We start from the raw sequence: 24,365 nt of genomic DNA on the forward strand, positions 1-24,365 counted from the left end.
AGCGAAAAGATGTTCAAAATCTTCAGTCATCAGAAAAATATAAATCAATACCACATTGAGATACTACCCCACACACACTAGAATGGCCAAAATTAAAAGGATGGACCATGTAAGTTCTGTCAAGGATGTTGAGCAGTTGGAACTCATATATTGTTTTTGACAGTGTAAAATGAGTCAACTACTTTGGAAAACGGTTTGACAATTTCTAAAATAAACATACACCTACCGTTGGATCCAGTCATTTCATTCCTAAGAATTGACCCAAGAGAAATGTAAGTTCACACAAAAACATGTACACTAATGTTTTTAGCAACTTTATTTGTAATAGCCCAAAGCTGGAAATAACATGAATGTTAGTGAATGGATGAACAGACGGTGGTCCATCCATATAGTGGAGTACTACTCAGCAATAGTAAGTGATGAACTACCGATACACACGACAACATGGCTGGATCTCTAAAACAGCAGCCAGACCAGCTTGTTCTGCCTGCACTGGGAAGCCTCAGCCCTGCTCCCTGCCCCACCCCCAACTGTGCTTTGAGGAAGGACCATCAACCAGCCGAAAGTCTGGGTCCCACCTTACTCAGTCATTGATTTAAAATTTGTGATGGTCATTTTTTTTTTTTTTTTTTGGCTGTGTTGGGTCTTCGTGGCTGTGCGAGGGCTTTCTCTAGTTGCGGCGAGCGGGGGCCACTCTTCGTCGCGGTGTGCGGGCCTCTCACTGTCGTGGCCTCTCTTGTTGCGGAGCACGGGCTCCAGATGCGCAGGCTCAGTAGTTGTGGCTCACGGGCCTAGTTGCTCCACGGCATGTGGGATCTTCCCAGACCAGGGCTCGAACCCGTGTCCCCTGCATTGGCCGGCAGATTGTCAACCACTGTGCCACCAGGGAAGTCCTGTGATGGTCATTTTTAAGTCCAAATCTAAAGGTCTCCATAAAACAGCCTGCACAGAGGGCCAGGTCTCTGAGTGGTCAAGAGAGGCCAGATCAGGAGGGGTATATTCATTTCCTGAGGCTGCCACAGCTTAACACAATAGAAATTAATTTTCTCGCAGTACTGGAGGCCCGAAGTTCGAAATCAAGATGTTGGCAGGGTCGTGTTTCCTCTGAAGGCCCTAGGATAGAATCCCTCCCCTGCCTCACTTCCAGCTTCTGGTGACTCCAGCAATCCTTGGCATCCCTTGGCTTGTAGGTACATTACTCATCTCTGCCTCTTTGTGCACATGATTTTCTCCCTGTGTGTCTGTGTCTTTTCTCCTCTTCTACTAAGGACACAGTCATTAGATTCAGGGCCCATTCTAATCAGTATGACCTAATTTTTATTTTTAATTAATTTGTTTTTTTTTGGCTGCGTTGGGTCTTCGTTGCTGTGCGCGGGCTTTCTCTAGTTGTGGCGAGCGGGGGCTACTCTTCATTGTGGTGTGCGGGCCTCTCATTGTGGTGGCTTCTCTTTGTTGCGGAGCACAGGCTCTAGGCATGCAGGCTTCAGAAGTTGTGGCACGTGGGCTCAGTAGTTGCGGCTTGCGGGTACTAGAGTGCAGGCTTAGTAGTTGTGGCGCACGGGCTTAGTTGCTCTGCGGCATGTGGGATCTTCCCGGATCAGGGCTTGAACCCGTGTCCCCTGCACTGGCAGGCGGATTCTCAACCACTGCGCCACCAGGGAAGTCCCGGTATGGCCTAATGTTAACTTGACCAAGCACACCTGCCAAGACCCTATTTTCAAAGAAGCTTACATTCTGAGTTTCCAGGTAGACGTGAATTTTGGGGCTACCCTATTGAACCTAGTATAAGGGCCCCAACTGCCAGGTGAGCAGGGGACGCTTCCCTGGAGGTCATGGGAGCCATGGCAGTTGTGGGCAAAGGTGGGTACAGCCAGCTCTCAGGGTCACAGAAACCCCAAGGGCTGGTGCAGGGACAGTGTACAAAGGGCAGTGAGGAGGGGATGCTTTGGGAGGGAGTCAGGAGGGGAGAGAAGCTGTGTGTCTGGGAAGGCAGTGTAATGCACCCTAGCGTGGGAGTGATCACCTTGCTCTGATGCTTTAAATACTCAGGTTTATTCATCATAGGCTCGGGGATAGTGATAAAGAGATTTGCACTCAGATCTGACTGAGGAGATCTAGGGTGACAGCCAGAATGATTTTTCAGAGAAGACAGAACATCAAGAGTCCATTTACTTGATGTGCGTGGATGAAGTCTCCAACCAAGGGTCAGACGCGTCTCTGGTACGTGAGCTCGCCTGTATACCAGCAACACATCGTCAACGGAGCCTCAGCATCACGCAGCACCCAGGTCTGTCCCTGCCCTGACCCGACTCACTGTGCGACCTCAGGCAACCTCGCTGAGCCTCAGTTTCTTCCTCTGTAAAGTGGGCTCGTGGTCCTTAGTGGATGAGATGGGTAAAGTGTCCAGGCACAGAAGGAAGGCTGAAAACATTATTCCTCCTTTCTCCTCCCCTCCTCCTCACAAGATCAGAGGCCATGTGACGTCTGTCCCTCCAAAGGGAGGAAAACAGGGAAGGGATGAAGGAGGGAGAGCTGGTGTCCAACTCTCGATGAGTCTCTGGTTTGTTCTGTGACCTCGGCCAAGTCAATGCCCCTTTCCAGGCCTTGGTTTCCCTACCTGTGAAGTGGGCACAAGGGGTTGGGCCTGAGGACCTCCAAAATCATTGCTAAGGTTCAGATACTTCCCAGGGAAGAACTGGGGTCTTTCTCAGACCCCAGTGTTGGGCCTGGGGATTTCCCATGTTGTCCAGAGGGGACTCCAACATCTTTCTCTTGTAGGTAGAGAAATATCTGGCCTTGTTTTGGGGGAGTGGGCAGGGGTGCAGCATCTAAGACTTGGGTCCAGCTGGAAGGAGGAGGCAGGATAAAATGACTTTCTGGAGGTGGGGCTTCACCTCTTCCCATAGGGCAGGGACGTGCAGTCCCAAGCTTATTTGCATATGATGTGGCCTAGCCAATAGGAGCCCAAGACCATCGGCTCATGGCCTGGGATTGGCTCCCCTGGGGTTCCATCCCAGGCGGTCAGTCCCTGACTGTCTCAGAGGTCTGTCTCTCGCAGGTCAAGACCTTTGTCATGTTCACTGCCTGGGGTCCTGGAGCCAGCTCCATTCATCTCCTTCTGACCCAGGAAGAGCTGATGGTCCTCGTCAGTGAGCAGGAAGTCAGGAGGCCTCTTGGCTCCGGGGGGCAATTCTTCAGCACCCTGGGGGGAGGAGAGAAGAAAGACCCTGTCATAAAGACCACTTCCGCTGTGTCAGCTCAGATATCCTCCAGTTGGGGACAGAGGGCCTGGGAGGACAGAACCTGGGCAGAGTTGCACAATATCCCCTTGTCCAGTGCATAGGTCAGTCCTGTCCCTTCTGCCTCCAAAACCTCCATCCACTTCTCTCCCCCATGCCCGTGTCACCAGCCCAGGCCATCAGTGCTTCCATGGATATTGTTCTTCAAGAAAATAAATATTTTCCCACAGCAGCTGGAGGGAGCTTTAAAACACTTAAGCCAAATCCCCTCCCTCCCCAGCCCTCACCGTTGAGTCTGCTTTGGCCTCAGACCCTTTGCACCTGCTGTGCCCTCCACCAAGAATGTCCTTCCCTCAGATTTCCCTGTGGCTGTCTCCTTCTCATTCTGGACTCTATTAATGTCACCTCTTCCAAGAGGCCGTCCCCATCATAGTATTCTGCTTTATTTTCTTCCTACTCTTCACCACCCGCTTAGATCCTATTCCTTTCTTGGTTTAGCTTTCTTCTGCTCCTGCCAGTACGGGTCTGGGTACACAGCAAGTGCTTAATAAACAAGGGAATGAAACAGGGAATCCAAAGCAAGAGCAGGCCTGGATCAGACCCCCCAGGGACAATGTTTCTCAAACTCAGGACATTCCAATAGCAACCACACAGCTTTGGCCAAGGTTGGTCTACTCCCTGTGGTGTTTCTTATGTAAGATTTTTCCTAAGTTGACTCACTTTTGAATTTAGCAATTTTATTTTCAGGAGACACTTTGTATCAACACCAAAAGACAAACCAGTTTCACTTGCCATAGATTGGAAGTAATTGTAAAAACAGATACAATGAAAATGAATTCTGCTCAGTGCTTGTTAAAGGGGGTAATAGAAAGTGTTGAAGACACATTAGCTCCCAACTGAGCCTTTCCACTGGAGGTAAGGAGAAGTTGAGAAAGACAAAGATGGTGACTCACCCTGCCACTTCCCTGAGTTATGGCCACACACAGAGCACCCGAAGCCACTTCACTGCCCCTCCCCCAACTCTGGGAGCACAGCCCTGAGACTGACCTTCATCAAGCTGTCATCCAGGGTGGCCACTTCTTCCTTAGGGGCCACAGATGCCGTCTGCCGTGTGAGGTCCCACCACAGCAGACCAGGACCCAGGGCACTGCGCTTGGTGGGGCCTGAGGGGGCAGAGAGAAAATGGAATTATTTAGCGAGGGGTGGGGGGCGGGGACTGGAGACCAGGCCCTGGGGAGGGGAAGGGAGAGCTCTGATGGTTTCCAATCCGAGATCCGATAGTGACCCACTGGGGACACTGGCAAGCCTCTGCCCCTCTCTGGGCTTCAGTTTTCTCATCTATACAGTGAGGGGTTGTAATAGAACAACAGTGGATGGCCAGGAGGGTCCGGCCCATGGTTCCATTCACTCCTATGTCCCTATCGTCTAGAATATTGCCCAACAGAGAAAGACTCAATAAAGGCCGGGTGAATGTAAAGTCTGAGACTCAGGAAGTGAGAACAGGTCCTATTATCACTATTGATTTCTTTTGATCTCTTTCCACTTCTCCATGGGCTTCAGAATTCCTGGAGGAGCGCAGAGTTGCTAAGGCCTTGATGAGAAGATATATCAGCACCAGGGACAGCGTCTTGTGGCCCTACCCGACATCCTCTAGCAAAGACTTAATTTCTGGGGGCGAAGAGGGAATAGAGAGGTGGATAGGGGATGCCTCTGTTTCTGCCTTTGCAAAATAGGACAAGTGCCACGAGGTGGAGGGTTGTCCTGAAGGTGACGCAGCACAAAGGGTGTAGATGCGGCTAGCACGCAATGGCCACTTGGCTGGCAGAAGGATCCTTCCTTCCCTCCCTGTCTGGTGGGTCCTAGAGGCAGAGGGATGGTCAGGATGACCTCTAAGGATGCCACACGCCCTCCTTACCCGTCAGGCAGCTGACGAGGGCTCCACATAGCACGGTGCTCAGTGTGCCCAGGGCACCATAATAGAGATAGGAAATGGCGTAGAAGCTGTCAGCCAAGGTGTGTTGATCAGGGTCCATTTCGAGGCTGGAGGAGGGAGAGATGAGCATGAGTCTAAAATCCACTCCCAGTCCATTTGCTTCTTCCCGTCTCCACTCCCACGACCCAGCCCAGTCCTCCGTTATCGCTCATCTGGACGTGTGTCAGTTCTCCTTCCCTGCTGCTATCCCACCAGCACCCTCAGGCATTCTGTACACACAAGCAGAGGGAGCGTTACTAAAATGTAACTCAGGGCTTCCCTGGTGGCGCAGTGGTTGAGAATCTGCCTGCCAATGCAGGGGACACGGGTTCGAGCCCTGGTCTGCGAAGATCCCACATGCTGCAGAGCAACTAGGCCCGTGAGCCACAACTACTGAATCTGCGCGTCTGGAGCCTGTGCTCCGCAACAAGAGAGTCCACGATAGTGAGAGGCCCGCGCACCGCGATGAAGAGTGGCCCCCGCTCGCCGCAACTAGAGAAAGCCCTCGCGCAGAGACGAAGACCCAACGCAGCCACAAATAAATAAAAAAAAAAAAAAAGAAAAGAAACAGTAACTTAAGCCTCATTAAAAAAATATATATATATAACTCAGATCACCTCCTGCTACTGCTCATCACCCTGCATGGACCCCTATTGCCCTGAGAATCAAACCAAATTAAGCTCTAAGAAGAAAACAGCTGTGAATCTTTAGGACCTTGGATTTGGCAATAGTTTCTTAGATATGATAGCAAAAGCACAAGCAACCAAAGAAAACACAGAGGGAATTCCCTGGCGGTCCAGTGGTTAGGACTCCTTGCTTTCACTGCTGAGGGTGGGGCGGGGGGTTCAATCCCTGGTCAGGGAACTAAGATCCTAAAAACCACGTAGCACAGCCAAACAAAACAAAACAAAGAAAACATAGATGAACTGGACTTCATCAAAATGGAAAACTTTTGTATATCAAAGGATACTGTCAATAGAATGAAAGACAACACACAGAATGAGAGAAAATATTTGCACATCATACATCTGATAAGGATCTAATACCCAGAATTATAAAGATATAAAGAATATATAACTTACAACTCAACAATGAAGAGACAAATGGCCCAGTTTAAAAATGAGCAAGGGATCTGAGTAGACATTTCTCCAAAGAAGATATAAATATGGCCAGTAAGCACATGAAAAGATGGTCAACATCATTAGTCATTAGGGAAACACAAATCAAACCACAATGACATATCACTTCATACCCAGTAGGATGGCTAGAATTTTTAAAAGGTGAAAATAACAAGTATTGGAGAGGATGTGGAGAAATTGGAACACTCATACATTGCTGGTGGGAATGTAAAATGATGAAGTCACTGTGGAAAACAGTCTGGTGGTTCCTCAAAAAGTTAAACATAGAATTACCATATGATCCAGCAATTCCACTCCTAGGTATATATCAAGAGAAATGAAAACATATGTCTACACCAATACTTGTACACAAATGTTCATAGCAGCACTGTTCACAATCACTAAATGTCCGTCAACTGATGTATAACTGATTCACTTTGTTATAAAGCAGAAACTAACACACCATTGTAAAGCAATTATACTCCAATAAAGATGTTAAAAAAAAAAGGATAAATAAAATTGATCCACCCATACAGTGAAATATTACTCAGCCATAAAAGGAATGAAGCACTGATACACACTACAGTGTGGATGAACCTTAAAAACACGCTGAGTGAAGGAAGTCAGAGACAACAGGCCATATAGTGTACAATTTCATTCATATGAAATGTCCAGAATAGGCAAATCCATAGCGACAGAAACTGGATTAGTGGTTGCCAGGGGCTAGAGGGAGGTGGAAATGGGGAGTGACTGCTAAAGTGTACAGAGTTTTATTTTGTGGTCTATTTTTGTTTTGCTTGTTTTTGTTTTTGAGGTAATGAAAATGTTCTTCAGTTAGTGGTGATGATTGTATAACCAGGGGAATATACTAAAAACCACTTTTAAACGGCTAATTTTATGGTCTGTAAATGATATCTCAATTTGGAAAGAAAAGAATCAGATTCCTCTGGCTGGACCTCATCTCCTATCCTTACTCCTCCCATTAAATCCACCCCAACCTCACCATAGTTGGAATGCACTAAACTGAACCCTGGGGGACTTCCCTGGTGGCGCAGTGCTTAAGAATCCGCCTGCCAATGCAGGGCACACGGGTTCGATCCCTGGTCCGGGAAGATCCCACATGCCGTGGAGCAACTAAGCCCGCGAGCCACAACTCCTGAAGCCCATGCACCTAGAGCCCATGCTCTGCAGCAAGAGAAGCCACCGCCACGAGAAGCCCGCGCACCACAACGAAGAGTAGCCCCCGCTCGCCACAACTAGAGAAAGCTGCCCGCAGCAACGAAGACCCAACGCAGCCAAAAAAAAAAAAAAAAATATTAAACTGAACCCTGGTCTCAGAGCCTTTGCACTTTCTTTCCCCTCTGCTGGGAATGCCATTCCCTCACTTCTTCCTGCTCCCCGCTCCTCCTCTCAATCGGGACTCAGCAGAAGGACCCCTCCCTGGCCACGCCTCCCGCTCAGACCTGCTCGCTCACCTGGAGGCCCTGCTGGAGGCGTTGGCGGCGAGAAGCGGGTCTAGGAGGCCAGAGGCGTTGGCCGAGGGCACAGCACAGCCGGCGGCCGATGAAGGCAGGACCCCCATGGACTGTGCGCTAGGCGGGTACAGAGTGGCACCCACGGCCACCCACAGCGACAGCGCCAAGCCCACCGCCAGCCCGGACAGGACGCCCTGATGGGGGACCCAGTGTCAGTGGAGGGTACTCCCAGCCCCTCACCTCGCTCACCCCCACTCACCAGCGTATTGCAGGCGGGGAGGAACATTCCCAGGATGAAGGCTCCTAGGAGGGGGCCGCTGATGACTCCCATGATGGTGAAGGAGCCCTGGGAGAGTGGGTGGGGTTGAGACTGAGAGCAGAGCTCTCCCACCTTTCCTGTCCTCAGTTTACCCGCTGGGAAAGGAAGACCTGGGGAATTCTACTGTGGACCTTGAGACTCCTCTGTGCCCTAAAGGGGAGGGGACTCCCCAAAGGGGAGGGGACTCCTTGTGCCTGCCTCTCTCCCAAAGATGCTGATTCTCTCTCTTGACAAACTTGGTTCCACCTCCAGGCCAGGAGGAGGCCCTTCTTGCCCCCAGGCCACCACTCCCCCTCCTAGCTGTCCCCCACCCCACCCCCCACCCCCGCCCCGCTTCTGGCCAGGTGGCTGCAGGAAGTATCCTGCCTGTGGCATCAGTCAGAACTCAGTTCTGCCGCTGACACGTATAACCTTCTCGGAGCCTCATTTCAACGTGGATGTTGCCTCACCTCTTGGGGAGATTAGGGCAGGGTGGGGGGCGGGGCTCACCTCGAGAACACCGCCCCCCAGCAGGGAGGACAGAGCTGCCACAGTGAGACAGGCCGAGCCGTAGATGAGCGCTGTAGTGGATGGGGACGGCACTGTCAGCGGGGAGAGGCTGCCCTGGCCCCCCACCCAGGTCCCCCCAACTCACACAGCCCCTTGGAGATGATGACAAGTCTCCGGGGGGTCAGACTCGGCAGCCGAGGTTTGATGAGGTCCTCCACAGTGACGGCAGCCATGGCGTTGATGCTGGTGGATGCAGTGCTGGCGGGTACAAGGGAGGGGGGAGGGGTGTCCTCAGGCCACATCAAGGGATTGGCCACACCCCCCCTGGGGCCTACCTGCTAGGGGAGGCCCCCAGCTGCCCACACTATCTGGCCTGCCAGGACCCCCAGCCAGCCCAGGGGTAGAGGCAGGGGCGACAGAATTCCTCAGGAGTGGAGATGCCCACATCCCCACACTACCCCATAGACCCGAGACACCCTCGCAGGAGCAAGGACACCCATGACCAAGGACACAAATGACACAGGTTCTCATTACAGAGCAATAATGGGGTGCAGAGAACAGTCACATGGAACTCTGGTCACAGCAGGAGCAGGCCAGAAGCTGCGGAAGATTTGAAACCACCAGAGTGTAAGGCCCCTGAGGGCAAGAATGGGGGACCGCTTGGCCATGGCTGTGCCCCAGTATTTAGAACAGCAGTACCTGCCACATAGGTGCTTAACAAACATTTGTTTGGGGGATGGAGGACAGAAAGAAGGGAAAGGAGTCTCGTGTGGCCCTGCCGGGCAATAAGAAGGTAAAGACTCCGGAGCTGGGGTCCTTATGCCCAGGGTGTGCCCTTTGACAGAGCCCACCTGATGGGGACTGAGCAGTAAATGATGGACATGCCCAGAACATTCCATCCCACAGGGGAGTGGCTGGTACAGACAAGGAGGACCCACGGGCTCAGATGTGGCCAAGTGAGCAAGCTGCGCCACTCACCTGAGGGTGCCACTGTAGGCACAGGCCAGAAAGAGCCCAGGGACTCCAGGCAGGTCCTCGAAGATGTCCAGCACCATCAGGGGCATGTACTGGGGGGAATCAGGGGTCAACCTCCAGGACAGCAGCACCCCAAGGGCAGGGGCTTCTGTCTGTCCTTACACTGCACGTCCCCAGTACCCTGTACAGACCAGGCTCACAGTGGGCACTTAGCGTGTGTGTGTTTGTTGATTGACTTTGTGATACCATGCAAAGAGCCCTGGGACCTGAGTGAGGCAAGGTCCTGTGTCATCCCCACTTTACTGATGGAGCCAGTGAGACCAAAGAGGTACACACCTTGCTTGAGGTTACACAGTCAGACAGTCCAGGATCTGACCCCAGAGGAGGATCTGATGGGATGGTCTTGCAGCCTCTGCCAGCTCTGAGCCTCAGGGTCAGAGATCCCGCCAGGGTGTGCAGGTCTAGGTCTTGGCCCTGGTGCTGCCCCTGACTTGCCTGTGGACCTCAGGCAATTGCTCTACCCATGACCTTCTGCCTCAGTTTCCTCATCTGGAAGTCAAGGGCCATGGCAACCTTGGCCTCATCACGTGTTGAAAGATTTGATGGGAAATTAACTGCTTGTGAAGGGAACAGCATGAGGCACAGAGTAGACACTTGGGACATGAGAGAGGGTCATTATGGTTAATGTCATCATTTCATGATGGACCATGGTCCCATCTCCTCCTTGATAGCCTTCAGGGAGTCTGAAATACCCCTCCCCTACTCCCTCCCATGGCTTCCCATCACCTCCCAGATCCTCCTGTGAGCTGAGCTCTTTCCTGCCTCTGGACCTTTGCACAGGCTGTCTCTACTTTTCCACTCTCACCCGCAGAGACTCATCCAGAGGTTCACAGTGGGGGTGGGTAGATAGAAGTGGCCTAGGAGCCTGGACCAGACTCACCTGGTCTGGGGCAGAGATACGCCCTGCCAGGAGAGGGTCACAGTCAAGGTAGAACGTGAACATGATGATACCACAGGCAGCAGCACTGGACACGATCAGGAACAGGCCCAGTTGGTTGATGAGCACGGCCCTGGGGGGAGAGGTGGTCTCAGAAGGGGAGGGGAGCAGCACGTCCCCGAGGTATCCGCTTTGCCCCTCCCAAATACTCACAGCTTGGCCTGTTTCTCCGTGCGACAGGCCATGTAGCGCTGCACCTGTGCTTGGTTCACACCATACATTGAGAGCCACACCAATGTGCCACCGACAACAAAAGTCCAGAATGTGTAGCGGCTCCTTGGGTCCAGGTCAAAGCTGGATGAGGGCAGGGCAAGTCAGCCATGTGGGGATGCCACACTGACTTCACCTTCCCAAAGTGCCCCAGATAGCCATTCTGGACCTTATGGGCCTTAAAGGGATATTTGGGGTAGGTTCTGAAGTGTGAATAGGAGTTTGAATCATCCATGTATGCATTCAGAAAACATTTTTTCTATGTTCAGCTGGGAGCTCAGAGAGCCTGCAGTCCCCAGTCTGGGCTAGGGGGTGGGGTGGTGCAGAAGACTGGGCCAGATGGAGGGATGGGGGCTATGGGAGTACAGAGAGGGGGAGCCAGGGTTCTGTCCGTGGGGAGTCTGGAGGGGGGGAGCAAGGAGGGCTTCCTGGAGCAGGAGGCATTGGTTGGCTTCTCCCAGGGCAGACAGATGTCAGCTCCATCGTTTGGCAGTATCCCCCTTTATGTTTTCACTTACTCCATCAGGTTGATCCTGGAGTGGTTCTTGGCAAGCTCAAGTACTTGCCCAGGTCCACCCACGAGCATAGTTCCACGAGCCAGGACAACCCAGAAACCACTCAGCATCACTAAGACCTGAAACACGTCGGTCCAGATCACAGCCTTCATGCCGCCCTGCAAGATGTGACAGAGAGGGAGACAGGGTGTCAGACGGGAATCTGTCTGGGGCCTACAGGACAGGGCAGAGGTAGGAGGGAGGAGTCAGGTGGCGGACCTGGCTGGGGTCAACCTGGCCTGGCCTCCAGCAGTGGCTGGGACCAATACCCCTCTCTGCCTCGGTTTCCTTATCTGTAAAATGGGGGTAATAACAGTACCTTCCTCAGGGTATCATTGTGAGGACTAAATTAGTTAATACAAGAAAAATATTTGGAAGAGCATCTGGGACATACAAGTGTTCAGTGAGTGATGGCTGCCACCATTATTATCATTATTACTACTACTGTTATTATTAGCTGTTGTTTTTACCCACCCAGCCTTCACGTCTTTGGCATGTTCTTCATGTTTTTGTCTTGGCAGCCCCTGGATTTTCCTTTGGAGAAGCCCCTTCCCCCCCACTCAGGTCATTTGGGTGAAGCTAACCCTGCTCCCAGCTCCAGGAATAGCCAATCAGAACATCCTAGCTACCCAAACATCTGTGAATGGCTCATCCTTCACAGAATACCAGAGCCAGCCAAACAGAGCCCTTTGGGGACTTCAGCCAGCCCATCCTGAAACTGGAACTCACTTGCTGCTGGAAGGAAGCCAAAAGGGGTGGAAGCCTGGAGCTAATGAGGTCCCTAGAGATGGGAGAGGGACCCAGAGGACTCTGTTGTAGCCCCTGGATCCAGCCATGCCTGAAGCTAGATTGTCCTTGGACTTTCAGCAGTAAACTTTTCAAATCACCTTTCATAATAAAGATGAGGAAGTAGGCCCAATTGGGACACAGGCTTCCTCCAGAGGAAGGGAAGGTAGGGAGTGGATGGGTCTGCCCACAGTCTCTCCCACTCAGTGGACATGGAGCCCCACGTCGGGTGGGGGTAGGGGGACATTCACCACAGTAGTGTAGAAGGTGCAGATGACTCCGGTAGACAGGAGCGATGCCCAGATATCCAGCCCTGTCACTGCAAGGAGACCCTCCCATTAGGCCGCTGTGCAGGGTGTAAACTTGGCCTCCACTGTCTTGGGCCCTCTTCTCTCTAGGAGGATACTTCCCTCCCAAGTCTCTCCTAGGGCTGCCCCTTCCTTCCCCTGGTCCAGTCTCTAAGCTTTTGTCCCCTCCCCGTCACCCTCCCCCGAGTCAAACCTTGGTTCAGGATGAGCGCGGGGGCGTAGATCACGATGCCAGTGTACAGCATCTGCAGGTAGAGGGCAGGGGCAGGTGAGTAGGGGCGGGGGGATTGGGGGGCTCCTGGGTGAAGAAGGCATTAGGAGAGAGGGGGAGAAGGGTGGTTGGGGTACGTGACTGGGGGCAGATGGGCAGGGCCATGTAGGGTCGCGGCGGGCTCGGGTAGCGCATATGCGAGAGGCCTGTGGGCCAAACTTGTATTATAGATGGAGCCTCTTGGGGGCGGGGCCAGAAGGATTGTGGGCGGGGCCTAGGCAAGGCTTTGCGGAGTGGGGGCGGGACCCACGGGGCGGGGTCGTGAGGGAAGGGAGAGGGCTGTGGGCGGGACCGACCAAGATTTGACCCGAGCTGGACCCTGGGGGCGAGGGCGGGGCCGAGGCCACTCACTGTAGCCACCAGGTACTGCAGTGTCCCGCAGAGCCGCACAGCGCGGCTGAAGCGCAGCTCCAGATACTGCAAGGAGGAGCCGAGGGCTCACGGTCACTTGGACAGGCCCTACCCAGGGGCCCGAAGCGTTTGGGGTCCTTCACTGGCCCTCTTGGCTTCTGCCCGCCCTCGGGAGGGCAACTGCGCCCTCCGCACTCTTGCCCACGGGGGCTCCCGCCAGGAGCACACACTCCGACCTATCCGCACACACTTGCGCACACGCGCCATCCCCGCGCCTGTGCACATGGCGTGTGCCCAGGAGGACTGAGCCATCAAGTGTGTACACATCAGCCCCACCCACTCCCACTCATGTCTGATTGTCCCCCGGGGCTGCCGCCTCTCTGAGTCAACTTTGGCAAGATACAGACAGTGCCTGTAGCTGGCTGCCTACCGTACACTGGTCAAGATTTTAATCACTTCGCCTACTGCCCTGGGGGGAGGTCCTGTAATTAGCCCAGTTTGACGTTTGGGAAACACGAGCAGAGAGGCAACCCCTTGCCGAAGGTAGGAGGAAGCGGAGATGTCGGATTTCGAATCCGGAGCCCGCCGCCCGGCGAGCACTCGGGTGTACGCAAGCTCAGGCATGTGGGTTGCAAGTGTGTGCCTGTTCGCACGTGAGTGCGCCCCTGGCCGAGCCTGGCCACGCCCTGACCGGGTTTCCACCAGAGAGAATCCGGACGCCGGCTCCTCTTCCTCCTTCCTGCCCCTGGCCCCAGTGCCTGGGGCTTCTTCCCAGAACCCTCGCCACCTGTCCGCCCGGGGGCCCCCACATTAAAGCACTAAGGAGCCCGCCTGCGGCCCCCTGCGGCCCCCTGCACAGCAGTTCAAAGCCTCAGGATCTCCCCCGCCGCGACCCTGCGTTCCCAGCCAGGCAGGTCCTGACGCTGCCGGGCCTCTGCCTGGTACCTGGTAGGTGCTGGTGAGGCCCAGGCGGTAGAAGACCGGCAGGAAGAGCAGGGCAGTGAGCAGAGAGTTGAGCAGCTGTCCCAGGCACATCCAGAGGAACTTGAGGCCGTAGCGGTAGGCCTCGGCCGGCACGCCCAGCACCTGTACGGCCGACATGAAGCTGGCGGCCAGCGAGAGGCCAACGGGCAGGGCAGTCAGGCGCCGGCCCCCGGTGAAGAAATCCTCGGCGCTGCGCTGCCCGCCCCGGGCTAGCCCGACCCATAGCCCGATGCCGGTGGACACCAGCAGCATGAGAGCGAAGACCCCGTAGTCCCAAGCTCCGAACGTGGCCTGCGCCCCTGCCTCGACGGCGGCCATGAGGTGTGGGTGAGGGGACCAGGCGTGTCCTCCGCCCTTCCAGCCACCCCGCGTGTCTCGGCTAAGGGAAGTTGGCAGTGGCAGAGGAGGCAGGACTGCGCAGAGGTGGGAGGATGCTCGGCCTCGGCAGCTGCACGGCAAGCCTGTCCCCTTTGGTCCCCCGCGGGGCCGGGGCTCCCTGGGCAAGGAATCTGTGGCTCCTTGCTGCGGTCGCCTGTCTCCCTGTCCCTCCTCTTCGTCTTCGTGTCTGTCTCCACCGTCTGTCTGTCTGTCCACCTGGCCTCCCACTCGGTCCGATTGCCCGGTGCAGCTGTGCGTCCACCACCCACACGTCTGTCCCTCTCCCTGGGAGCTGTGCTCAGCGCTGACTGCAGGAGGTCTCGGTGGGGCTTAAAGGGGCAGCTCGCGGCGGCGGGCTGTGGATTTATTGGGCTCCCGGGTCAGCGAAACTCCGCCCTCAGACGTGGGGGCGGGCAGGACCCGCACCCTTTCCTCCCTGGATTCGATCGGATAAGCCGGGACAGGACACGTAGGTGGCTGCTGGGGGGTGGGTGGAGGCTCCCAAATGCCCACCCTTGCTTCGTGTGGCACTTTCCGCTGACCATAAGCTGTTAATGCCTCCCTTTGACAGGTGGGGAAACTGAGGTTCTGAGATGGCATGTCACTCACCCAAGGCCACACAGCCTGGAGCAGTGGCTGCACCATTCAAATCCCCACTGTGCTTTTTGTACCTTGAGCTACGGGGAGCTCACTCACCCACAGGAGTGGGGTTTACTTTCAAGGTTGCAGGGTCCCATAAGGAAAGTTTGCTCTGCTTGAACCACCGCCCCCAACTGGCACCGTGACCCACTCCCTTTCTCTAGAGCCTAGAGGGAGAGCATCACCAAACCCCGCCCTTAGGCTAAGTTGAGTGGGAGGCATTCAAGTCCTGAACGCATACATATTTGAGGAAGTCTTTGCTTCTCTCTGGGCCTCAGTTTCCCCATCTGTAAGTGGGGGTAAAATAGCCCTTGCCTCAGAGGAATAAATTGAACCTGCATAACAAAAGCCTGGCACAGAGTAAGTACCTCATTCATTCATTTCTTTATCCATTCGTTGGTTCCTTCACCAAACATGAACTAGTGTCTACGCTGTGCCAGACATTAAGTGTATAATGGAGGTCATGGGGGAGGGATTGTCTGTGGCCATGAACCTGAATAAATGGAGACAGGACTACCTGGGGAAGTAGTGTCTGGCATGTCCCTATCGCACAAATGAGGAGACCAGAGGTACAGGGGAAGGGGAAGTCCCTTGTCTAGGGTAATGCCATCAAGAAACCCAGACACTGTCATCTGGAGGCTCTGACCTCTGGGTTCAAGTCCTAGCTTGACCTCCAAAAGCTGGGTTCCCTCCTCCGTAAGTGAGAGAGATCTAAGAATTTGCCCGGTTTCATGCTAGGGCACTGGAACCCTCCCCAGCCTCTGCCGCCCCCTGGTGGCCTCTTCGGGCCTACACACGTCACCCAAGCTGGGTCCAGCGTCCTCCAGGCATCCTCACGTTTCGCCCAGGACTGTCTTCTCACTCTCTCTCCGTGCAAGGGTGCAGAGCCGGCCTGCTCTTCCCTGCATCTGCTGCCTGCTGGTGTGCACCTTTCACCTGTGCCAGGAGGATGGGGAGGACACCGAATTCCTCCTCCTTCTACTCCCCTGCTGCATCCTCCTGGAAAACCTGGTGGGAAAGGGGAAATCCAGGATCCCCACAAAGCCAAGCAAGAGAATGCAAATATATGCAAATTGATGCAAACTCAGGCAAAAACCTGTCCTATCTCCCCAGGGAGGTTCTAGGAACAGGACACTGGGGACATAACAGGTTCCAGGTGGACCCATCCCGCACACGGCCTCATGACTGACCAAGCCAGCAGATGAATACGCATTTCAGAAGCTAACAGATGACAAAAGTGAAGCAAGGTCAAAGATGGAGACGGCCTGGGGGGGGGGGCACTTAATGTGGGGTCTCAGGGAGGGGCCCTGCAGGCAGAGAATGAGCCAGGCTTCGAGAGAGCTGGGGGGAGGGCCCTGAGGTGGGAAGGAGCAGGACAGGGAGGGACACAGTGGACCTTGAGCCTTGGCGAGGGGTCTGGGTTTTATTCTGAGGGCGCTGGTCAGTGGGGGCCGGCCGCACTTAGAGAGTCTGGAGCAAATGAGGGACCTAACAAGAGTTCTAGGTTCTGAAAAGCCCACCATGTCCAAGGCAGGGATTGAGGGGTGGGGAGAAATGGGTGGATTCAGGACATGTTCTGGACTTCCTGCACTGGAGGCCCAGAGTTGGAAGCCCTGCAGGGTGGGTGGTGGAGGAGAAAGTATGGAGGAGGGCAGGGAGCAGGGAGGGGAAGCAGTCACACCTTCCCTGACGGTGTGATTTGTCATGGAATGGGAGGAGGGCAGGCAGGACCCCAGGACCCCCTGTCGATGGGGGGAGAGGAGCAGGGCGATCCCTGAGGACCCAGCAGCAGCAGTCTAAGCAAAAGGGGCAGGAATGTCGGGGTGCTGGGTGGGTGTCTGCTGCCCCCACTCCTGACTGCTGCCTGGGTTCCAGCGTTCCCACGTCTCCCTGGAGACACGGCAAGGGGCGGAGATGAGAGGTCATGAGGTACTCTAGCCCCAGCATGACCTGCTGGGTATCTGTCCTTGAACATCTAACCCTGCACTCAGTAAAAGCAAACCTTTACTACCACTGGTGGCTGTCATGGTCATTATCATTGTGAGATTCTCTGATTCCAAGTCCTAAGGATTCTGATCCTATGATTCTCAGAGTCTCTGGGTGTCAGGATCTACTACAGGTCTCCTGGGCCCCACCCCCCTCGTCTTGCCCTGACACCTGCCCTTGGTCCTGACACAGGAGTGAGGTGCAGAGTGGGTCAGGGATGGGCGGCTCTTCCCCAGGGCTCCCAGCCCTGCCCAGTTGTGACAGCTGGCACCTGGACAAGCCCAGGGGTGGGACCTGGGAGTGCCTCAGCACCTGAGGAGGAGGGAGGGGTCCACCAGGCCTCTCGGGTTCCAGATTCCTGCCCATCCTTGGACTGGCTGGGTGAGCCTGGGCAAGAACCTGTTCCTGGGCCCCAGCTGACCACAGAGAGGAGTCAGTGATCCAAGTGGCCAGTCCTGCCTCACAGACCACACATGGATGGGCCCATTTCCTCCTAGCTCTGGGCCTTTGCGCTGGTTGGTCCTGCCATCTCAACTCCCACTGGCGATTGAGGGTTCAGTTCAGTGGTCCTCACCTCCAGCCAGCTTTGGATGGCTGCTGTAAGCAGGGTTTGTGGGGGAATTGGCAGGTGGGTAGCTACATGGTAGGGGGTGACAAAGTTACAAGAGGATGAGTAGATGGCAGGGTGGGTGGATGAATACGGGTGTGGGCAAACTGGGGGCTCACTCATCACTTGGTTCAAGACCTCCTCAATGAGACTGACCCCATCCCTTAGCTGGCTGGGGCAGAGCCCTCCCAACTGGTTCCCAGGCTGTAATGTGGATGAAGCCTTGGTGGAGCTTCAAGGTAGGGATGGGGGTGCATGGGGGACATTTGCGGGTCCCTGGCTTTCCACTTTCCTGGTGGCGCATTCTCCCACCTGACACTCCTGGCCTCTCGACCTCTAGCTCATCTGAAGCCCTCACCCCCAGACCTGAGGGATCACTATTCCCACTTTACATAGGAAAAACCTAAGGCTCAGAGTGGGCCGTGACTTGCCCGAGGCACAGGCATCAGGAGTTCCAGATCATAGCCTACAAAGGTGTTTACTTCTCATGTTCTAGTCATGCAGACCCAGGGTAAAAACAGCTGCTGGAGTACCAGCCATTGTGCCTATATTCTAGCCAGATGGTAGTTCCTGAAAATGGCACACATCACTACTGCTAGTATCACATGCCCATCCCTAGGTTAAAAGGCTGGGAAACTTTTCTGGGTGGCATCTAGATATGGAGATTCCTTTTACTGAGGAAGGAGAGAAGGAATATTTAGGGCAACCAGGAATTTCTGCCAGAAAGCACAGGGTTAATGAAATCAACTAGGGAAACATAAAGAAAAATTTGGCCTGGCCCCCCAAAATATACCTTAAACATCAGAAAGTACCCTGAGGAAAAAAGTATTTACAACATATGTAGAGATTTTTTTCAGGCTTTCGCCCCACATACCTGAGCTTTTTCTTCGGGAGGTGGGGTGGGTACACACCACACGACTTGCAGGATCTTAGTTCCCCGACCAGGGATTGAACCCGGGCCCCAGAGGTGAAAGCGCCGAGTCCTAACCACTGGACTGCCAGGGAATTATGATACCAGAGCTTTTAAAAAGTGATTCAACTTTGTGGGCTTCCCTGGTGGCGCAGTGGTTGAGAATCTGCCTGCCAATGCAGGGCACACGGGTTCGAGTCCTGGTCTGGGAAGATCCCACATGCCACGGAGCAACTAGGCCCGTGAGCCACAACTACTGAGCCTGCGCGTCTGGAGCCTGTGCTCCGCAACAAGAGAGGCCACGATAGTGAGAGGCCCGCGCACCGCGATGAAGAGTGGCCCCCGCTTGCCGCAACTAGAGAAAGCCCTCGCACAGAAACGAAGACCCAACACAGCCATAAATAAAATAAATAAAAAAAAAAAAAATTAAAAAAAAAAAAAAAAAAAAAAAAGTGATTCAACTTTGTAAGACTTTTTTCTTTCATGTAAACGATTTTTTTATCAGGGCAGAATGCTTTTGCATAAGGAAAAGCAAATTCAAATCCTAAGATGTGCTTTTTTTCAGCCACCGGCTTGCTAACCCAAGTTGTGGGCAAGGCTGGAGGAAAACATGACCCCTTATTAAGTGCTGTTGAGAATGAATTGGAACATCCGTGGAAGACATTTTGGCAGAGTTAACATCAAAAATTTGGCCCAGCATTGCCAGACCCAGGACTTTTCCCCACGTGGTGCAGATACAGGTAGAGGGATAGTCACTGGCCATCACTACTCTTCTCAGACTTACTTAACTCCTCCTGGTGACGCAGTGACACATGTGGTCCCTGCCCTCTCAGACTCCGTCTGGTGGGGGACAGAAACCCAATGGTTCAGTCTTCAGCGAGGCAGTGAGGATCTGTGGAGAGCAGTCTAGGCACAGCGCTCAGCAAGTGCAAAGGCCCGGGAGGTGGGAAAGAGGCACCGGTGTTGCAACAGGCAAAGCAGCCAGCAAGGACCCAGGGCCTGTCTTTCCCATGAGAATGGCTAGCTGTGCCTGAGCCCTGCCTTGGGCACCTCTCCAAAAACAGGTGGGGTTTGAAGTGAGCTGGTTTTCTGGAAACCACCCAGGATCATCCTGCCAACTAGTCCCACCGCCACAGGTGGGGAAGGGGAGACTGTGCCCCTATCCAGGACCACCCTCCAGGACTGGTTGCTCTCCCCGCCCCCCCCGACTACCTCTTTGTGCCTCAGCTTCTTCCCAATCGACGGCTCTCTGGAACACAAGGCAGGTCCTCGTTGACCTGTGTACCCACTGCCTGCAGAGCAGCGTGACTCCCTAAGGCTTGTCAACTGAGCAAATCGGGTCAGTGTCCAGACCTTCTGAAGAGGACACCAAGGTTCAAAGGGCCAGGGTTGCCCAGGGTGACACACCAAGGACAGATGTTCCCAACATCTGAGCTCTTAGCTGTGCCCCAGCCTCCTGGCTGAGGAGCTCAGGCCAGGGTGGGATTATCTTCATGCCTGGAATTCCAGGAGACAGATGCCCACTGTGAAACCTTGACCTCCTTGGGCAGGATTAGGACAGCTTCATTCAAGAGGCCCCCAGCTGGCGAAGGGGAAACAAGCTAGCACAGCAGGCTCATGACCCTCTTGGACGCCCCCTTGTGTCTGCTGTGAGGATCTTGACCAGGGTTGTAGGCTGGGTGGGGAAGGCCACACACAGAATGAAACCAACCCCATCAACCTGATCTCCCTCAGGGTGCAGCTGTCATCTCACCACCACAGAAATGGGGGGAGGTGGGGGGACGCACAGAGCTGAGAATTGTGTCTAACAAGGCAGGTAAGAAAGATTTGGGGGCCAAACCTGTGGCCTACAGCATACCCCAAAGCTCACAGCACAGAGCTGCCTGCTGGCACTGAGAGAGCTGAGGGGGGCAGGGGCTGGCCATTCCTAGAGCTCCCCTTCTGGAGAATCCAATGTCAGGGCCCTACTCGAGGAGAGGAGGACTCCTCCCCGAGCACTCACAGCTTGGCTGCACCCTTTTGAGTTCTGCAGGGTGTGCAAAGAAAACAACTGCATCTGAGTGCCCGGTTTTCCCAACGAGTTTTATTTGGGCAGACCTGGGAACAGGGAGGCCCTGCATCTAAAAGAAGGTGTTGGGCCTCTTGGTGGTGAAGCGTGGCTTGTGCTGGCGACGGAGAACCCGGTGGGGCAGTGGGAATTTGATCTTGGAGTCCTGTAATATGAAAAGGCAGGCAAGGGTGTTGGGGGGAGGCTCTTAACCTTGTCTCCCAAGGACCACTGAGGTGTGGCCACCCCCACTGGGCTCCTGCGTCAAACCCGGTGCTTTACTGCATCTCCCAAGTCTGGAGGAGCTGCCAGGCCAGTCTGGCGTTCCAGGGCAGCCCCTTCAGCCCAGCCTGCCCAGCAGGGCCCCGAGGGCACTCACGTGGAACTGCTTGACTGCTGGTCGCCGGCACTTGCTGGCTGCTATCTCCTCCACCTTCATGATCTGGATCGAGTGGGCCCGGGCACGGTGCCGGGCGCCCATGTCTCGGTCTACAGGGATCAGAAAGGGGGGCACTTGGGGAACGAGTGGCCACAGCATCTGGTCCCAGCAGGTACTGGCTACCAAGTGTGTAGAACCTCCAAATTCACTTTGAGGGGCATGGCTGCAGGCCCCCAAAGGCGACAAGATCCACTTGCTGTTAGCACCTCTGTTTAAACCACTGTTACAAGAAACAGCAGTTCTTGGGTTTAGGTGCTTGGACTCTGGTCCTGGTAGGTGACCCACCCTGGGAGCACCTGGGGCTGCGAATGGCAGGTCCCACCACTGGACAGGGGCTGGACTAGGTTCTGAGCAGCAGTTGTCTCTACACAAGGGGCTGACCTCAAACCTCAAGAAGGAAGTTCCAGATGCAGTTGGTGGTGGGTGACTGAACCAGCTCAGGAATGACTCGAGGACCCTCCCTCCAATCTCCTAAGTCCACTTGCTGCCAAGGTTCCAGAAAAAGGTGTGCTTGGGGCATCCTCTCCACTCCTCCTGCCCCCAAAGCAACACCTCCTGTGCCTCCCCTGTCACCATCCCTGGGACTCCCACCTACCCCCAAGAAAGCTCTTGCGTTTGTCCTGTCTTGCGTCTTCCTGTCCAGTCTGGCAGGAAGGATGTCAGACTGAGCTACAAGTACCTGCTCTGTGAGCCTAAAGGAGGGACCTGGTTTGGGGACCCGGCGGCTTACAGCACTGGGTGACAGCACCGGCTGTGGTCAGGTCCCGGTACTCCCGGTACATGTTGTGGGTGCCACTGCGGGAGTCATAGCGCAGCCAGATGCCGAAGTTCTTCACCCGCAGGGGAGATTTTTCGAACACCTGCCAAGGAGAGGAGACCAGCTGAGGCGAGAGCAGCAAGTGGGCTTCAATCAGACCCCCTCCATCCCTGAACCTCTGCTCCCGCCCCGCCCCGCCACTCCAAAGGACAGCCCAGCCCCCAGGCCTCTCTTGCCTATTTCCCAGTCCCCGAACCTTCAGACATCTGAGGAGAAATCTGCTGTGCAAGGGAAATTCCCATAGCAACAGCAGGGGTGCAGAGCAGACCAGGCCGAGATGCTTCCCCCATGGGGACTGACACAGCTCCAGACCACCCCTCAACACAACTCTCCTGGGACCATCTGGGCCCAAAACCACCTGCTGCCCAGTGTAGCCTCACAGTGCAAAGTCCAGCATCTCCCCCCACACTTTACAGATGAGGCCCAGCCTCAACCAAGGGGTCCCAGCAGGCCTTCCCTGGGCCTTGGGCTTTCTCATTAGGAAAAGGGCACCAAGTCACCTATTCCATCCCAACCTAGGGCCTGAAGAGCACAAGGGAACAGACCAGAGTTTGTAAAGTCTGCTAATTCTGTGGGGTGACAGCTGCCCCATGGGAGGGTGTAAATCCTCTCCGGATCCCACCCAGCCTCAGACACCCCATACCTGTCCACAGTAGACAATTTCCCCTGAAGACTTCTTCATCTTCTTCAGCTGAGATACAAAGTACCAGAAGCGGGACTTGGCAACAACATGGTTAGGCGCAAAGATCCGCATGCGATAGAGGGGCGGCGTGCGGCACTTGGGGGTCGGCAGGCAGCGCCCCACCACCTTGTATTCTCGAAGCTGAAAGAGAAATGGGGGTGAGGTGGGGCCAGCACCCAAAGCCCAGAGGTAACTGTGGAAACTCACTGTGCTCCCCTTCCCAAGCCAGTTGACAACTGGATCAGGGGAAAAAGAAGGGCAAGTCCCACCCCAGGGCCTCCATGTGAAATCTGGCTGACTGTGGGTCATGCCACTGTCTGAGCCTTCCACATAAAAGGGAGTGAGAGTGGGGAGGATTGACCAAGGTGCCTGCGTGCCCTCTGCCCTGGCTCAGGAAAGCTGGGTGAGGGTCTCAACCCCTCCCTTCCTCTCCCTTTCTATGGGCTGGCCTGGAACAGTCAAGCTGTCTCTTTCCTCCAGAGCATCTCTGCAGTTCACAGTAACTTGCCAAAATCCTCTTTCATTCCAGACCCCAGAGACAGCGACCAGCCTGGGATCTCACAGTCAACTCCAGGCAGAACCAGGACAAGAATCCAGTTCCCTGCCCAGCTCTGGGCTCCCTGCACTGCTGTCATGACTTGCAGCTGCCTCAGTTTTCCCAGCTGCAGTCCAAGGGGTTTGGACTCCCAAGTGTAAGCTCCCTGTTTACACAGACGCAAAAGGTGAAGATGTCTGCCAGGTCCAAATCCTGTGGTATACTAGAAAGGAGCCACCTCCATAAGATGACCCGTCACCATTTTACTACTATCAATAGAAAATAACCCCAAACCTCACAAACTCGGTTCCTACTTCTATCTCTCAACCTGACTCATCGGCCTCCCAGACCACCCATTCAGGAAGGGATACCGATGCGGTCGGCCCCTTTTCCAGTGTGGAAACTGGGGCTGGAAAGCTGAAAATGACCCACCCATACTGTTTCTCCCCAGGGCCTACTCTTCCATCTCTGTGCTATTAACACTCTCTGATTTTGCCCAGCACTCTCCACATCGATAAGGCTCGCACTCTCCATGTCAGCTCGGACTTACAAATTTCTTCTATTTCTCTCACAGCCATGCCAGGAGAAACAGAATTCTATTGCCCTCCCCCCGCTCCCGCCACCTTGTCCACTTTGCTGACGGGGAAACTGAGGCTCGGAAGCTCGATGAGGTCCCGCGGCGCGTGTTTCCACGCTGCGCAACTTGTCCCTTCCCCTGGAAAGGAGACTCAGCCTCCCCGGCCTCCGCGATCCCCGAGCCGGCCCGGGCCATGCACCGGCCTCCCCACGCGGCTCCGCAGTGGCCGCCATGTTGGCTGCAACTGGGGACGGCGGCGCGCGGGACCTAGCCGGAACAAGCACTTCCCGCGTGTCCCATGCCTCCACCCGTGGCCCACGATTCGGTCCGCTTCGCGTTCCCACTCCCTGCCCCACCGCGCTCGTCTTACCGTGCCCGAGGCCTTCATAACGCTCTATCCGCGCTCGCCGCCACCCTCGAAAAGGAAGTGACCGCCCTCGCGCAGCCGCTCAACTCGACTTCGTGGCCGGAAGTACCTCCCATTCGAGGCCGCGAGCCCATTGGCTCGTCGGCCCCGAGCTCAATAAGATCTGCTTCTTCATTGGCTCCAGATCCACCAAACTCTCACAGCCCGGCCTCCGTTTGCGGCGAGACTACAACTCCCAAGACGTGGGGAGACTAGCCCTCCTGTTCAAACGCGACGTAAGGGAGCGTCGGCGCGCGCGCATGACGGGAGTTGTAGATACGCTGGGAAGTCTCG

The 24,365-nt window shown here is 54.9% G+C and overlaps 2 protein-coding genes and 1 non-coding gene across 3 annotated transcripts; all 3 read right to left on the reverse strand.

Annotated features, from left to right (window-relative positions):
- Positions 1 to 2,993: 2,993 nt before the first annotated feature.
- SLC5A5 (solute carrier family 5 member 5) lies at positions 2,994 to 14,366 on the reverse strand. The gene is made up of 15 exons (XM_059919745.1): positions 14,010 to 14,366; positions 13,065 to 13,130; positions 12,636 to 12,687; positions 12,386 to 12,453; positions 11,313 to 11,467; positions 10,738 to 10,878; positions 10,528 to 10,657; positions 9,591 to 9,679; positions 8,758 to 8,870; positions 8,613 to 8,683; positions 8,064 to 8,150; positions 7,805 to 7,998; positions 5,155 to 5,279; positions 4,287 to 4,402; positions 2,994 to 3,202 (listed from the first exon to the last, which is right to left on the reverse strand). Exons 1-15 carry the CDS (start codon positions 14,364 to 14,366, stop codon positions 3,038 to 3,040), a joined length of 1,929 nt encoding a protein of 642 aa, XP_059775728.1. The 3' UTR covers positions 2,994 to 3,037.
- A 6,259-nt stretch (positions 14,367 to 20,625) lies between these two features.
- On the reverse strand, positions 20,626 to 24,123 carry RPL18A (ribosomal protein L18a). Its single transcript, XM_059919746.1, has 5 exons — positions 24,036 to 24,123; positions 22,515 to 22,694; positions 21,785 to 21,914; positions 20,995 to 21,104; positions 20,626 to 20,781 (listed from the first exon to the last, which is right to left on the reverse strand). The coding sequence occupies exons 1-5, from the start codon at positions 24,051 to 24,053 to the stop codon at positions 20,689 to 20,691; spliced, it is 531 nt and encodes a 176-aa protein (XP_059775729.1). The 5' UTR covers positions 24,054 to 24,123; the 3' UTR covers positions 20,626 to 20,688.
- LOC132364205 (small nucleolar RNA SNORA68) lies at positions 21,181 to 21,313 on the reverse strand. The gene has a single exon (XR_009502752.1). It is a non-coding gene; the product is annotated as a small nucleolar RNA SNORA68 (small nucleolar RNA).
- Positions 24,124 to 24,365: the final 242 nt, after the last annotated feature.

Source organism: Balaenoptera ricei, chromosome 3, assembly GCF_028023285.1.
Source record: "Balaenoptera ricei isolate mBalRic1 chromosome 3, mBalRic1.hap2, whole genome shotgun sequence".
NCBI lineage: Eukaryota > Metazoa > Chordata > Mammalia > Artiodactyla > Balaenopteridae > Balaenoptera > Balaenoptera ricei.